This window comes from Penaeus vannamei, unplaced genomic scaffold (genome assembly GCF_042767895.1).
Source record: "Penaeus vannamei isolate JL-2024 unplaced genomic scaffold, ASM4276789v1 unanchor853, whole genome shotgun sequence".
Classification (NCBI taxonomy): Eukaryota; Metazoa; Arthropoda; class Malacostraca; order Decapoda; family Penaeidae; genus Penaeus; species Penaeus vannamei.
In genome coordinates, this window is record NW_027213857.1 from 2501 (window position 1) to 17500 (window position 15000).

Sequence of the window (15000 nt, forward strand, 5' to 3'; positions counted from 1 at the left end):
ACCTCCACGAATTATTTACGATACTGGGCATGAGTGTATCCGTTTTATGACACGTTTCTAAGAAGGATTCAGACGTGGGGAAATGTTTTCGCCAAAAAATATGACAAATTTTGCCATAATTATACCTGATTTGGCATATATATCGATTGAATGGAATTTAGAAGTAAATTGAGCTGTTGATCTTGAAAGATGTATTTTCTAGATGGTTATGTTGAATAAAGGACATTAATTTTATCTATGCCTCGTTTTAATAGCAGTGGAGCATCTGAAATCTGCATAGATGTTTGTTAGTTACATGCATTCATAATCTGCAATTTTACAGTGTAGTATAAATAACCTCCTGGGTTTTATTTTCCAGCATTGGCCAATTAGATTATGATTATTCCTTCCGATTTTATGTCCAGTTGATTTCTTTTGGTGGTATAGAAGAAAATTGGGGTGGGGGGCGGGGTTTATATTTTAACTGTTTGTTCATGGGAGTTCTGTATGTAATAATGAAACATGTGACACGATTCTAGTCATCAAAATAAGGCTGAATTTCCTTTTCGTCTCTCCTCAGGTCTTGGCCCAGAATCTGTACCAACGACCCTCCGGTAAGTTAGGATCTGTAGTGCGTGCAGGTAGGCCTACAAATCGTAATATTTCAATAAAAGCAGGTAGGCCTACAAATCGTAATATTTCAATAAAAGCGTAATGTCACTACAACTACACTAAGGCTTGGAGAAGATGGATAATAATAAATCGATGGTTTAGAGTGACTTAAAACAAAATCTGAACTCCCAGGATACCAGCCCGGCCCGTATGGCAGCTATCTCAGGGGACACCGACTCCGACGACCGCATTCAGGATATAGGCCAGTGTACTCGGTTCCTTTCCCCGGCGCGCAGTACAACAACGACTGCGGGAACCAGCTGCTGACATGCGTGGAGGAGGAAGACTGCAGCAAAAAGGTGCACGCGAATGGTAAGGAGGATTCTTGGGGGTATTTTGAGGGCATTATTGAACCTAGAAGGTAGGTGGAGCGCGATGTTGAAGGGAAAATGGAATGTCGAGATTAGAGATCCGTGGTGAAGCAGTTGAGAAAATGGACTCTCTTTTGGCCGTGTAGTTGACTGACACGGTGATAAAGTATGGATGAGACCGAATGACGCTAAAATAGATGGCAATGGCATGTTTCGATGTCTACTTTCACTGGAGTTCTACATTCAAGCGTTATTACTAATCATATCGGTAGAGGTTTGAGGAATCGTTTTATCTTTTAATTTTTCTGAACCGACTCCGCCGCGACCTTAGTTGATTTGAAGCTGGCGCGGTGAAAATGGTCTTCGTCGGTATGTACGAAGCCCCTTTAGTCGTATAAACAATTTTTACAAAGTTAATGGAAGCGTCATGCATAGATGCAGAACCTGTCACTTGCCATTTTTAAATCCTAGGGCGCAGTGGGTTCAATTGCGCATAAATGTCAAGGCAACGTAGATAAAGTATTGTAAAAAGTATCAAGTTCGTGTGTACTATTATCAACATCTCTGCTTCATCTTTGAACCGATTTCTTGCCACACATAACCGACTTGATAGGATTCACTTTTTAGTTTAAACTTTGATATATATCAAACCGTATTACCTAAATCCTAATTCTTGTTCTTGCATTCTTCCCTCTTAAATAACCAACATTCTTTCCAGGGCAAACGGATGGGCAGATTTGCCCCCCTTTCTTCATGTATGAAAAGAAGCTTGGATACTGTGCCACCGTTGAGTTTGAACAGAAGAACAACCTAGACGCAGTGCAGGCGTGTGAGAGCCAAAACGCCAGGCTCTTGTTCTTCGAAAATTCTGCGGTGAGGATGCGATTAGCCTTTTTTTCGCTGATTTTGTATTGTATTTTCCTAAATGTTAAATGGGCTCCAAAGAATTGCTGAAGTAGGGAACGCAGGGATAAGATTTAGGAATAGCTGAATCTTGGTTGTGGTTTAGGTATTTTTTTTTTTTTATCAAGACGTGAGGTCTTAGTGTAAAACCTTATGTCTAAGCATTTGCATATGCTTTACAATATAAAATACTCTGAAGATCGCTCCTCTCTTTTTTAGTTTCAATAATAGTTTCCGAAAATCAACGGGTGGATTACATAAGAATGAAACGAATACACTTAGTCTACAGGGACTAATCCCCACCCCTATTAAAACAGGAATTCAATCAGATCGCCGAAATGAAGAAAAAGAACGAGACCTTCTTCTTTGGTGAGAAAACTTACTGGCTGGATGCTTACTACGACGACAAGAGCGAGACGTGGATCAGGAGGACCACCAGGGAGCCTATCATTTGGGAACAGTGAGTTGAGGGGGTTTGTGAGAGTGAAGGGGGTTTGTGCAGGTACGAGGGGGATTTGGATGGGTGTTCGTTGGATGCAAAAGGGGGTGCATTATTAGAGTATTCCTCTTATGACGTGATATCATTTACGTCGGTCCTTTAATCCCTTTTGCAGAGAATAAATGTGTAATGGAGTGTATAGGATATTGGTTTTCGTTTCGGTATCCTTAACATTGTGTGCATTGTCAGAGCAACGAATACAAACAAGTGCATAAAAAGTGTTTAGTTTTGGTAAGGCTCTTCAGGGGAAAAAACGACTGAATCCCCCTCTCCATTCCCTTTCTACTAAAGTCGTCTTCTAAAAGTCCTATAATCTTAGACGAATCCAATCCTTCCTCTCCTGTAGGATCTTCTCGCAATTTACCCCGATCGTAAACACGACGACCAACCTCGAAGTCGTTCGGCATATCAACACGACGCAGCGCTGTCTGACGGTCATCTACAACTCGACGCATCCAGAGCTCCTGCAGGTTGAGAAGGCCAAGTGTTCAGAAAATAAGGAGATTGCATGCAAGCTAGGTACGGCGTGGAAGGGTTGGGTGGCGAAGGCTGGAAGAGATCCTGCAGCCTTCCTTAGTTATCAGGGGGGGATCTAAAACCTTTGTTCTTTTTTGATTGAATTTTGTTGCTGCGATTGTCAGTTGGGGACTATTCCAGCTCGGGGAGGGGCGGGGAGGTTGAAAAACTAAATCAGAATTTGATGGCTTTTGCCTACATATTAGATTAGGCTAGCATTGTAAGAAACTAGTAGGTTGTACAATGTTGTTAGACTATTCAGGAATTTTCCAAATTCGCAACCAAAAGATTTTCATGTATATATATTTTTTGTGGCTCTACTCCCCCCAGGGTTTTATACGAACAAATGCCGAGATAACAAAAACCATGTGTGCTGCTTTTCTACCACTTCGGACTACTACTTAAAGAACACGTTGACAGGTAATTGTGTAATGATTATAATAAAACCATTTATTTCTTTAATAGCTAATTGGAAACAGGTTTTATGTGCAATCCTTCATGAAACCGATTCATTTGCCCAGTTTTTCAAGGGATTAGGGAGTTGCAATAAGCTCTATCAAATGGAATTAAATTTGGAATGAATTGTTCTCTTCGAAATGAAACCCGCAGGTACCGGCAGCACCATTGGAGAAGCAGATTCAAATTGTTTCTTGGAGATTATAAAAGGAGGGAAGCCTGTCGTGGAGCCCTGTGATAAAGGTTTGATTTTCTTTGTTACTGTTTAGTCCAGTTTATAACTCTTGATTTGTGATTCTTGCTGCTTTCTCCAACCATTTCAATCCCCTTTTTCTTGTCCTTGAAATATTCAGGATTTTTCTTCATTACACCCTTTTTTCAATTGATACGCACCCTCCCTTCCACCCCCCTCCTCGTGCTTTTGCCTTTAGAATACGTGTGCACGCCCTCCCTCCCTGCCCCACCCACCCCTCCTGCTTTTGCCTTTATAATACGCTTCCCTGCCTTCCAGTGCTAGCCACCCTGGAGCCCTCCACGGTCAATAACACGGAGCTGAGAATCCCCTACCGCATTGGGTCGTCCTTCTTCTACTTGGACAACACGACGTGTCTGGGGAAGGCCGACCGGAAGGCTGTCGTGTCCGACAGGAAAGTCCACAACTTCATCTCTCGCTACCTGGTCATGGCCAACCTCGTGAAGAACTTGACTTACGACTCTTTCATCATCGGACTCCAGTACAAGGGCCACGTCCACAAGCTCATCTGGCAGAATGGTAGGGAGAATTGAGGTTTTTGAAGACGGTAACGGGATCATTTTTTACTCTTTGTGAAAGTTAAAGGGTGGGGAGAGGGAGAGGGGAAGGGGTGTAGGAGTTGCTCTTAAAACTTGGGTCCGTATGCTTTAGAGATTGTGTTAACGCAAGTCGGTGCTAAACCCAATTTTCTTTTGTTAGAATCATCGTGATTGTAGGGTTTTAAACGTAATTTTAGGACCGAATCTTATTCTTATTCTCTTATTTTGGTATACCATTTGATTTTTTGCTGTATTCCTTAGTAGAGGATTTTGTGCTTCAAAGAGTGGATTCCACAATTTCTTTAAGGATACGGCCGTTATTTAGGAAGCTTTTAAGATTCTCAACAGTCTGCAAGAATGATTACAGTAAATACATCGGCAAAGCTTTTTCATAGAATTTGTGATAATACATTTATTTAACCTCTTCAACCTCGTTTTATATTCGTCTTAAAAGCAAATCAAATGTCTGTATATACGAGTATGGGCATTCAGAACCCCGAAATACGTATTTTGTTAATCTACTCATCTAAAAACTAAGTATCGATATGTTTACGTAAACAACTTTTTTCAAGGTTGTAGTGCGCTAACGGACAAGTTATTTTTTATCTGACAATTTAAGTTTTTTTTTTTTCTCAGTTGGTCTGGGAACACGTTTTGAACACGCAAACCTTCATAGTATATGGCTGTGGATTATTTAACATGCATATACAGAAATATGTGCATATCTATCAGATATCTACCATATAGGTTGATATACGAATGCATATATGTATTTCAGTATATATGCATGTCCGTGTATGTTCACCATAGATACATATAGAACACTATTCTATCCTCTCGTAAATGATTCAATATTTGATTAATTGCGATTTTTTTAAAAATCCAGAATCGTCTCCGCTCTCCCCCCCCCCCGATAAAAGAAAGAAAGAAAGAAAGAAAAAAAAAAATATATATCCACAGGTAGGCCGTACGATTACTACAACGAGACCTTCTGGAACGGTTACCAACCCAACTTTGACAAGTTCGGCGACAGCCATAAGCCAGTGTGCGGCCACTACGTCGTGTCGCCAATTGACTACCAGTACAAGTGGGAGCTGAAGGGCAACTGTTCAGCGTCTGCCACGGAACCCGCGATCTGTGAGCTGCCCATGTGAGCAATGAGTGATTATAATTATTTTATTTATTTTTTTTTTTATCCGTCTCCAGTGATTATTAGCTTTTCCCCTTTCATTATCCATTTTTGTTACTTCTGTATGGTGTTTTTATTCTCTTAATTTTCCCTGTTTTATTGATTTTTCAACTCTGTCGCATTCCTCCACTCCCATGTTTCTGCATTCGCTTTTTTATTCCTTCCTGCCGTCATTTATCACCCATGTCCGTCGTAACTTCTCCCACTCCATCCCACCTACATGTCACCTTCCTGTATACGTGTCATCTTTCCCCCCTCCCCCCCACCCAGCCGTTTCCTTCCTGCATCCGTCTCTTTCCCCCCTCCCCCCCCCACCCAGCCGTTTCCTTCCTTCCTGCATGTCTTCCTCCCCCCTCCCCCCTCCAGCCGTTTCCTTCCTGCATCCGTGTCTTTCCCCCCTCCCCCAACCCCTCCAGCCGTTTCCTTCCTGCATCCGTGTCTTTCCCCCACCCCCACCCCTCCAGCCGTTTCCTTCCTGCATCCGTGTCTCTCCCCCACCCCCACCCCTCCAGCCGTTTCCTTCCTTCCTGCAAGTCTTCCTCCCCCCTCCCCCCTCCAGCCGTTTCCTTCCTGCATCCGTGTCTTTCCCTCCTCCCCCCCACCCTCCAGCCGTTTCCTTCCTGCATCCGTCTCTTTCCCCCCTCCCCCCCACCCAGCCGTTTCCTTCCTTCCTGCATGTCTTCCTCCCCCCTCCCCCCTCCAGCCGTTTCCTTCCTGCATCCGTGTCTTTCCCCCCTCCCCCCCACCCAGCCGTTTCCTTCCTGCATCCGTCTCTTTCCCCCCTCCCCCCCACCCAGCCATTTCCTTCCTTCCTGCATGTCTTCCTCCCCCCTCCCCCCTCCAGCCGTTTCCTTCCTGCATCCGTGTCTTTCCCCCCTCCCAGCCGTTTCCTTCCTGCATCCGTGTCTTTCCCCCACCCCCACCCCTCCAGCCGTTTCCTTCCTTCCTGCAAGTCTTCCTCCCCCCCACCCTCCAGCCGTTTCCTTCCTGCATCCGTGTCTTTCCCCCCCACCCCCCACCCCTCCAGCCGTTTCCTTCCTGCATCCGTGTCTTTCCCCCCTCCCCCCCACCCTCCAGCCGTTTCCTTCCTGCATCCGTGTCTTTCCCCCCTCCCCCCACCCTCCAGCCGTTTCCTTCCTGCATCCGTGTCTTTCCCCCCTCCCCCCCACCCTCCAGCCGTTTCCTTCCTTCCTGCATGTCTTCCTCCCCCCTCCCCCCCACCCCTCCAGCCGTTTCCTTCCTGCATCCGTGTCTTTCCCCCACCCCCACCCCTCCAGCCGTTTCCTTCCTGCATCCGTGTCTTTCCCCCCCACCCCCCACCCCTCCAGCCGTTTCCTTCCTGCATCCGTGTCTTTCCCCCCCACCCCCCACCCCTCCAGCCGTTTCCTTCCTGCATCCGTGTCTCTTTCCCCCCCACCCCCCACCCCTCCAGCCGTTTCCTTCCTACATCCGTGTCTCTTTCCCCCCCCCCCCCCCCCCCTCCAGCCGTTTCCTTCCTACATCCGTGTCTCTTTCCCCCCTTCCCCCCTCCAGCCGTTTCCTTCCTACATCCGTCTCTCTTTCCCCCAGACGTTTCACCGACCTCATGCCGACGACGAAGAAGGTGACCTGCGGGATGCGACACCGGCGGGGCGTGTTGGCTCGTTCTGCCTACGCCATTGGCCACGAACTGCAGGCGCTCTACGGTGAATTCCCATGGCAGGTGAGGCGAGAGTTATTTTAAAGGAGGCACAGCTGCCCAGAAAACTTAAATTGGAAGGGGGGGGGGGGTCGTCGAAGCATTCAATATTAAACGGGACCTTTTGTTACGAAAGGGTAAGTATTTTGGGATTTGGAATTTGTCTGGTTCTAATTCATGTCTAAAATGGTCGTTGCGGGATTAGATGATTTTATGCTCATAAGGGATGGAATATGCCTTGCGGTATTCAGATAATCCACACATACCCTTAGTTAGAAAATTAGGGATACCAGTAGTTTCGTAGTTAACAATTATTTGAAAAAGAATCTTTGCTAGTCATTGTTTTGCATGATTTTCTAACGATGTATTTTTTTTCCTTTTATCTTTACTTGGACTTTTTGCTTGTCAGTCCGTCATGAAAGGTATGCCTTTTTTTCTCAGCAAGATTTGTGTTGGACGGTTTTAGTTTCAAACGGTCGTCGGGAATTTTGGTCATGTCCAGCATTGTTGAAGTTCATTCCGATAAGGCCACGTTCATTTACTGCAAATTTTCTTCATCTTTGATCGCTAGGTCTGCTAGATTTTTATTTCTAGTATTTTTGAGAAGCCTATACCCCACCCCACCCCCCATGGCTGGTGACTAAACCCTTTCGCATTTCAGATAAATGACATTTCTATGAAACGGTAGAACCCTATAAGAACCTAATGTCTTTTCCCCTCAGGCGGCCATCTATAAGGTTCGAAATATCGGCGGTGGTCTGCAGAGTACCTTCGTCTGCTCTGGCGTCCTCGTCGACAAAGCCTTCGTCATAACGCCCGCGCACTGTGTTGTGGGTCCTACCACGGACTTCACGGTGAGTGCAGGTCGTGGGGTCAAGAATTTTCAAAGGGGAAGTTAAACGAACAGGAATTGAATCGCTTGATAAATATGGCTTAACCACTACGTTTGTTTATACCGGTAAAGCTTATTAACACGCCGTCTGAGGAAAGCACCTCCCCCCCACCCTTTTTAAATTTAGGGAATATTTTTCCACTTCCTCAGGTGGTGCTTGGGGAGTACACTCTCGGGGGCGGAGGCAGCATTTTGGAAAGGCAGGTAACGGGCGTGAGCGACATCCTCGTCTATCCAGGTAAACGGAATTCGTCTTCCAAGATAGGTTTTTCCTCGCTTTCCATTATTTTTGCTCTGCGCACAATTTGATACATATCAGGGTCTGCATTTAGAACTTTTAGGTATTAATACATTAAATTCAAGTGTCTAGTACTTTAACCATTACTTTTCCCTAATTTAGGTAATAATACATTAAATTCAAGTGTCTACTCGTATTTTTAACCATAATTACTTTTCCCTAAAGGCTACGAGTCGACAAACCCGCTGGTCCACGACGTCGCCCTGGTGCAGCTGGACCGAGCCATCGCCTTCGACAACTTCCCTCAGATCGGCTTGGCTTGCCTGCCTTATCCGGACATCCTGTACCGGAATACGGGCGCTTGGGACTGTTTCACTGTCGGATGGAATGGCAAAGCAGGGGTAAGTTCCGGGTTTTAATCGCATCAAAAGTTTTGTTACATTTAAACGTAAAAGGGAGTTAAAAATAACTTCTATATAACAAAATGGCGGCAGTTTTTCATTTAACTGCCAGTACTTCACAATTTCTTTAGGGGATTTGTCACAATTGATGCAAATTGAATATAAACGGTTTAAAAGTAGCTTAAATTGGGGTCGGGGGGGGGGGAGGCAGTCTTGTTTATGATTGATAATCAGGTTATTTGAACAATCGGTCGTTAAAACAGTGATATAAACCACTCGATTACTTGCCTACCTACACCAGATATCCAGGTACACTTGCCTACCTACACCAGATATCCAGGTACACTTGCCTACCTACACCAGATATCCAGGTACACTTGCCTACCTACACCAGATATCCAGGTACACTTGCCTACCTACACCAGATATCCAGGTACACTTGCAAAGGGTCTTAGAACGCCTCATTAATGTTTTCTTATTTGTGGAGAGGGAGGGGGGGGGGCTCAAGACCCGTTTTAATGTGAAATTACGGCCTTGGGTGATAGACGACCATGGCATCCAGTAGACCATATAAAGCTAGGAAAGTTAGTAAGCACACCCCCATGTAGTCTTTACTCATAGATTGCAAAACAAAAGCATCGTTAAAACTTGATTTTTAAAATAGATTAGTACGAATATTAAATCGCGTGAACGTAATAAAATCACGTTGAATCACAGATGCCGTGGGGATGTGACCTCCGCCCATATGCTAACCCAGCGCCTCGTTTTCAGGCTCTCCAACGCGTAGAATCGAACCTTTTGTCGAAGCGGGACTGCCGTGTCTACACTCGCGCCTACCACGAGTTCCACGCCTACATGCGACAGAGTCCCTACGGCTACGGGACTTCAGGCTACGACAAGGCGCACGGCTACCACGCTGCTACGTATCAGAAACACCACTACTACAGGTAAGGCTCTAAAAGACGCGTAGTTTAGCGAGGGGATGTGTAGTTTATCATGCTTGCTAACGACTATATAAATAGTGATTATTCAAGAAATTATAGCATTATCATAAAATAGGAAAAGGGCGATTCTAAAAAAGAAAAAAAAAAAATGAATATTAAAAACTTGCTTCCTTGTATATTTCAAGATGGTTTTCCACTTACTTTCCAGTCAAAGCATTCCTGACCTCCTTTGTACAGAGTCTTTCGAAACCAAGGCCTGTGTGGTAAGTATTTTTTTCAAAGAAAGCGTGAATATGTAAGGCAGTTGAATCTATAAATCAAATCTTTGTATATACATTTTTTGTATATTCATGCAACACCTTGCTATTTCTGATTTTGAAATTAATACCGCGCTAGTGTAAAGCAATCCCCTTTTGTAATTCTTTTTAATCAATTGTGATCAGTTTATATATGTAAATTAATGGGATTGCCATAAGTACGAAGAAGGAATCCTTCGTTTTGCTTACCGCAGCGAGTACTTTCGTAACGTATTTTTCCTCGTAGGACGACCCCGCAGCCGTGCTAGTGTGCCGCCACGCCGCTCTACACGCAGACACCTTCTTCGGCTTCGGCAACCGCGGCTACCGCTACCACGCCCACCGCGGCCACAAGAGGACGAACGCGCGGATCGTCAACGCCTACGGGAAGCACAGGTTCGACAGCGAGAAGTGGTACGTCATGGGCCTCTCCCACAGCCTCTCCCCCTGTTCCGGGAAGGGCCAGGGGAGCTACAGGAAGGGATATGGATCCCAGAGGAAGGACATCAGCGTGTTCACTCCCGTGCACGAGTACCTCCCCTTCATACACGCGCACCTGGATGTCAAGCAGACGGCAGCGCCAACGACGTGAGGCGGCGAAACGCGCGGTAGGGACGTCGAGGCTATGCCGTTTCCCCCACACGGTTTATTTACGAACGAAATCTTTTTATTAACTTTCCCAATAATCGCATAAACTGTATCTAAACTGAATTACCAATAAATTATCATTATTTTTTACTCCTTGATTTCCTAGCAAATATTCCTTACTCCTTAATTTCCACTTGCAAATATTCCTATTACCTTTTAATAAAAAAATGAAGCTTGGTAACATCATGAATTAGAAATGGACTACATTGGCATGTTACTCTGAAAGACTAATTTCTTCAAAATGGAAATCTGTTTGAAGCTCACGTACAAATAATACATTTTGCAACTACTGGCCTTGAATGTACATAATCGATGGCGTGTTGATTAATTAATAAATAAAAAAAGCATTACTGGTGTAACCCTTGAATAAAAGGTTACTGCATTCTTTAGAACTGCATAAAATACATGCATATATAAAAGGATGCCGCTCGTGTTGCTTAGAAATGTCCTCAAACGTTTGAAATTAGATAATAAATTTAGAAAATGAAGGAACCAAATTTGAAATACAAAGAAAAATAGAGCGTATAGCATGAAATAGAAAATTGGACATTCTACTAGCGAAAAAAATATTGCAAACGAAACCAGTATCGTACAATATCAACATTGTAGTTTTACATATGTATATATAATAATCTTAAAAATAAATTAATTCGACATATTGAATATAATCAGGTGCTGGAAGTACATCTTTTTAACGACAGAAACGGTGGAATGAAGCACTTGTCAATAAATTTTGGGGACAATGTTGCAAAACCAGAGAACCACAAACGTTTAGGAAAAAAGATAATCTAAAAATCCGAATACCAGTTTGGATTTCTAAAGAAAATTCACACACCCTAAGTGACATGAATATAATGAACAGCATACATTATTCAAATTAGGAAAGACCACGAAACCTTATTAACATTTTGTCATAAACAAAAATTGGAGGAGCAACATTACCAGAACAGGAAAATAATAACAAAAGGAATAAGAACCATAAAAGTATTCAAAAGTGCTGTTGGCAGAGTTATTTGGAGGGCCATCCACCATAGCTGATATTACCGGCCAATTCGTCAGCTGTACAGCGCCATTACAACCAGAATCAACGACACCAGTACCCACCCTCTAGCAGACGGGGTCACAGTCGTTACATGTGAACAAGGTCAACAAAACAGGGACAACGTCGATGCCCCTTTGTGAAGAAGCAAAAAGAAGGAGAAGAAAGGCACAGATCGGCAGAGAGATGAAGGCCGTATAAGGAGAGGCGAGGATGATGGCGGGACGGTAGGCGAGAGGCCCCTGCTATACCACCTCCTTTATAATTTCGCCTCTTGTATTAAACTGGAATAAAACCAGATTATTGAATTTCGACCGCGGTCATAACTGTCTCGGGCTTATTGAAAGAGATGGAAATGGTGAGTTAAGGAGAGAAGACAAGACAAGAGAGAAGAGAAAAGGGAAAATGATGAGTAATGGCTGGGTACGTGGGAAAGAAGGGTTGATCTGAATGAGTAATGATGAGAATTTGCGAAACGTGAGTAAAAGCGATCGGAGGCACGGTTTGCATAATATATTAATCCCTTTCGCAAAAAATGGGTAAAAAAAAGAGAGAGAGAGAGAGAGAGAGAGAGAGAGAGAGAGAGAGAGAGAGAGAGAGAGAGAGAGAGAGAGAGAGAGAGAGAGAGAGAGAGAGAGAGAGAGAGAGAGAGAGAGAGAGAGAGAGAGAGAGAGAGAGAGAGAGAGAGAGGGTGGGGGGCAGAGAGCGAGAGGGGAGGAAGAAAGAGATGGGGAGGGAGAGGCTGAGTAATATTGACGTATCTGATAAGCGCGTAATCCGGATCGTATGACCCCAGGCTCACGCTAGGTAGGCAGCCGCTTTACCCCGTTCGCTCTACGTTTTTCCTGGTCTATAATCATGCTGTTTCATTCAGTATGCGTGCCCCTCATTATCTATCTAATGCCCCGTGTTTGGTTAGGGTAACGTGGGTATGGGAAGCGTGTGAGAACTCAAATTGTGTTATATTTGATTTGATATATGTGTCCGAGGCGAAATGTGTGGCTAGACTGTATACAAATGCCCTGAAAAAGCTGCAAAAACTTAACGACTAAATTTGCGAAAGATATCCATATTCTAGCACTGACCCTTTCAATCAACAAATACAATTTGCATTTTTAGCGACTATTTTACGAAAAAACAACAAACTGAATAACAAAACCAACCTGGAACCTATAAATTCACACCAGCAGATGCGAAACGGAACTTAGATATACTGCACATAGATATTTATACACTGATATGCTAAGAGGTGGAAAAGTTGTAATCCACCAGAAAACTGTGAGAGGTGGAAAAGTTGTGATCCACCAGAACTGGACATGGGCACTGTCTACAACTCCTCCTCCGGTCGTGTGGCCCAGACTCAAGGCCACTTCAAGCCACTTAGGAGTATGACGGGCAGGACAGGACGGGGTCCTTCCTTCCCTGACAGCGACATATGTCTCCCTCGAGGAAGATAATATATATATAATATATATATATATATATATATATATATATATATATATATATATATATATATATATATATATATATATATATATATATATATATATATATATATATATATATATATATATATATATATATATATATATATATATATTGATCTAACTAGAAAACTACCCAGGTAATGTGATATTTCAGAATTTGTTATTTCGTGTTACTGGAAACGTGTGCACATAGCATATCATATATCTATGTGCAGTATATCTATGTGCACACGTATAATATATATATATATATATATATATATATATATATATATATATATATATATATATATATATATATATATATATTATATATATTATATATATATATATTGGCTTCCTAATCGCCATCTTCCTCGAGGGAGACATGTCATGTCGCTGTCAGGGAAGGAAGGACCCCGTCCTGTCCTGCCCGTCATACTCCTAAGTGGCTGGAAGTGGCCTTGAGACTGGGGCCACACGGGGGACCTCCTCGCGACCGAAAACGACCGAGGAAGAGGGTTATCTGACCTTGACCTGGCCAGCAGGGATCGTGGGATCGGCGGGTTTGTTTTTCTCCTTTTTGAGGGATATTTTTCTTTCATCCTCGCTGTTTGTGTGTCTCTCTCTCTCCTCCCTTCGCCCTCTCTTTTTTCACTCGCTCATCCCTCGTCTCCACTCCCACTGGTTCCTTAGGGGAGTGGGAGGAAATGTCGATTTCGATTTTAATCGTACATTTAGGGATTTTAGCTTTATTACTTGCGCATTTAGGACATTTAGCCTTGTTATAACTTGCGCATTTATTGTTATACTGTTGCAACATATCACCGTATATCCAGATGAGCATGCCTGCTATCAGCCCTGCGGGCACGGGGTAGAAACAGCACATCCCGTCCTCCAGCCGAAAGGTCATTTTACGCACATCCTCTTAATTGACGTGGTCGAACCACTTGTTCATACTTGTCGCACCAAGGAAGAATCTCCATAGAAAAGCCCAGGTCCTGCTGGCCAGGTCAAGGTCAGGATAATCAGATAACCCTCTTCCTCGGTCGTTTTCGGTCGCGAGGAGGTCCCCCGTGTGGCCCCAGTCTCAAGGCCACTTCCAGCCACTTAGGAGTATGACGGGCAGGACAGGACGGGGTCCTTCCTTCCCTGACAGCGACAGCGACTCCAATCCCGGCACAGAAAACGACCGAGGAAGAGGGTTATCTGATTATCCTGACCTTGACCTGGCCAGCAGGGATCGTGGGATCGGCGGGTTTGTTTTTCTCCTTTTTGAGGGATATTTTTCTTTCATCCTCGCTGTTTGTGTGTCTCTCTCTCCTCCCTTCGCCCTCTCTTTTTTCACTCGCTCATCCCTCGTCTCCACTCCCACTGGTTCCTTAGGGGTGTGGGAGGAAATGTCGATTTCGATTTTAATCGTACATTTAGGGATTTTAGCTTTATTACTTGCGCATTTAGGATATTTAGCCTTGTTATAACTTGCGCATTTATTGTTATACTGTTGCAACATATCACCGTATATCCAGATGAGCATGCCTGCTATCAGCCCTGCGGGCACGGGGTAGAAACAGCACATCCCGTCCTCCAGCCGATAGGTCATTTTACGCACATCCTCTTAATTGACGTGGTCGAACCACTTGTTCATACTTGTCGCACCAAGGAAGAATCTCCATAGAAAAGCCCAGGTCCTGCTGGCCAGGTCAAGGTCAGGATAATCAGATAACCCTCTTCCTCGGTCGTTTTCGGTCGCGAGGAGGTCCCCCGTGTGGCCCCAGTCTCAAGGCCACTTCCAGCCACTTAGGAGTATGACGGGCAGGACAGGACGGGGTCCTTCCTTCCCTGACAGCGACAGCGACTCCAATCCCGGCACAGAAAACGACCGAGGAAGAGGGTTATCTGATTATCCTGACCTTGACCTGGCCAGCAGGGATCGTGGGATCGGCGGGTTTGTTTTTCTCCTTTTTGAGGGATATTTTTCTTTCATCCTCGCTGTTTGTGTGTCTCTCTCTCCTCCCTTCGCCCTCTCTTTTTTCACTCGCTCATCCCTCGTCTCCACTCCCACTGGTTCCTTAGGG

General features: G+C 44.3%; 1 protein-coding gene across 1 annotated transcript in view; it reads left to right on the forward strand.

Moving 5' to 3' along the window:
- The window catches only part of LOC113820929 (uncharacterized), a 10771-nt gene extending 267 nt beyond the window's left edge, over positions 1-10504 (forward strand). The window contains exons 2-17 of the mRNA XM_027373305.2: positions 560-593; positions 784-963; positions 1681-1835; positions 2183-2325; positions 2711-2883; positions 3211-3300; positions 3490-3579; positions 3848-4108; positions 5089-5278; positions 6887-7019; positions 7718-7849; positions 8038-8125; positions 8351-8526; positions 9298-9473; positions 9679-9733; positions 10014-10504. Coding sequence (XP_027229106.2) covers positions 560-593; positions 784-963; positions 1681-1835; positions 2183-2325; positions 2711-2883; positions 3211-3300; positions 3490-3579; positions 3848-4108; positions 5089-5278; positions 6887-7019; positions 7718-7849; positions 8038-8125; positions 8351-8526; positions 9298-9473; positions 9679-9733; positions 10014-10358 — 2421 coding nt within the window. The 3' untranslated portion in view covers positions 10359-10504. The remainder of the gene's footprint in view (positions 1-559; positions 594-783; positions 964-1680; positions 1836-2182; positions 2326-2710; positions 2884-3210; positions 3301-3489; positions 3580-3847; positions 4109-5088; positions 5279-6886; positions 7020-7717; positions 7850-8037; positions 8126-8350; positions 8527-9297; positions 9474-9678; positions 9734-10013) is intronic.
- The last annotated feature ends 4496 nt before the right edge of the window (positions 10505-15000 follow it).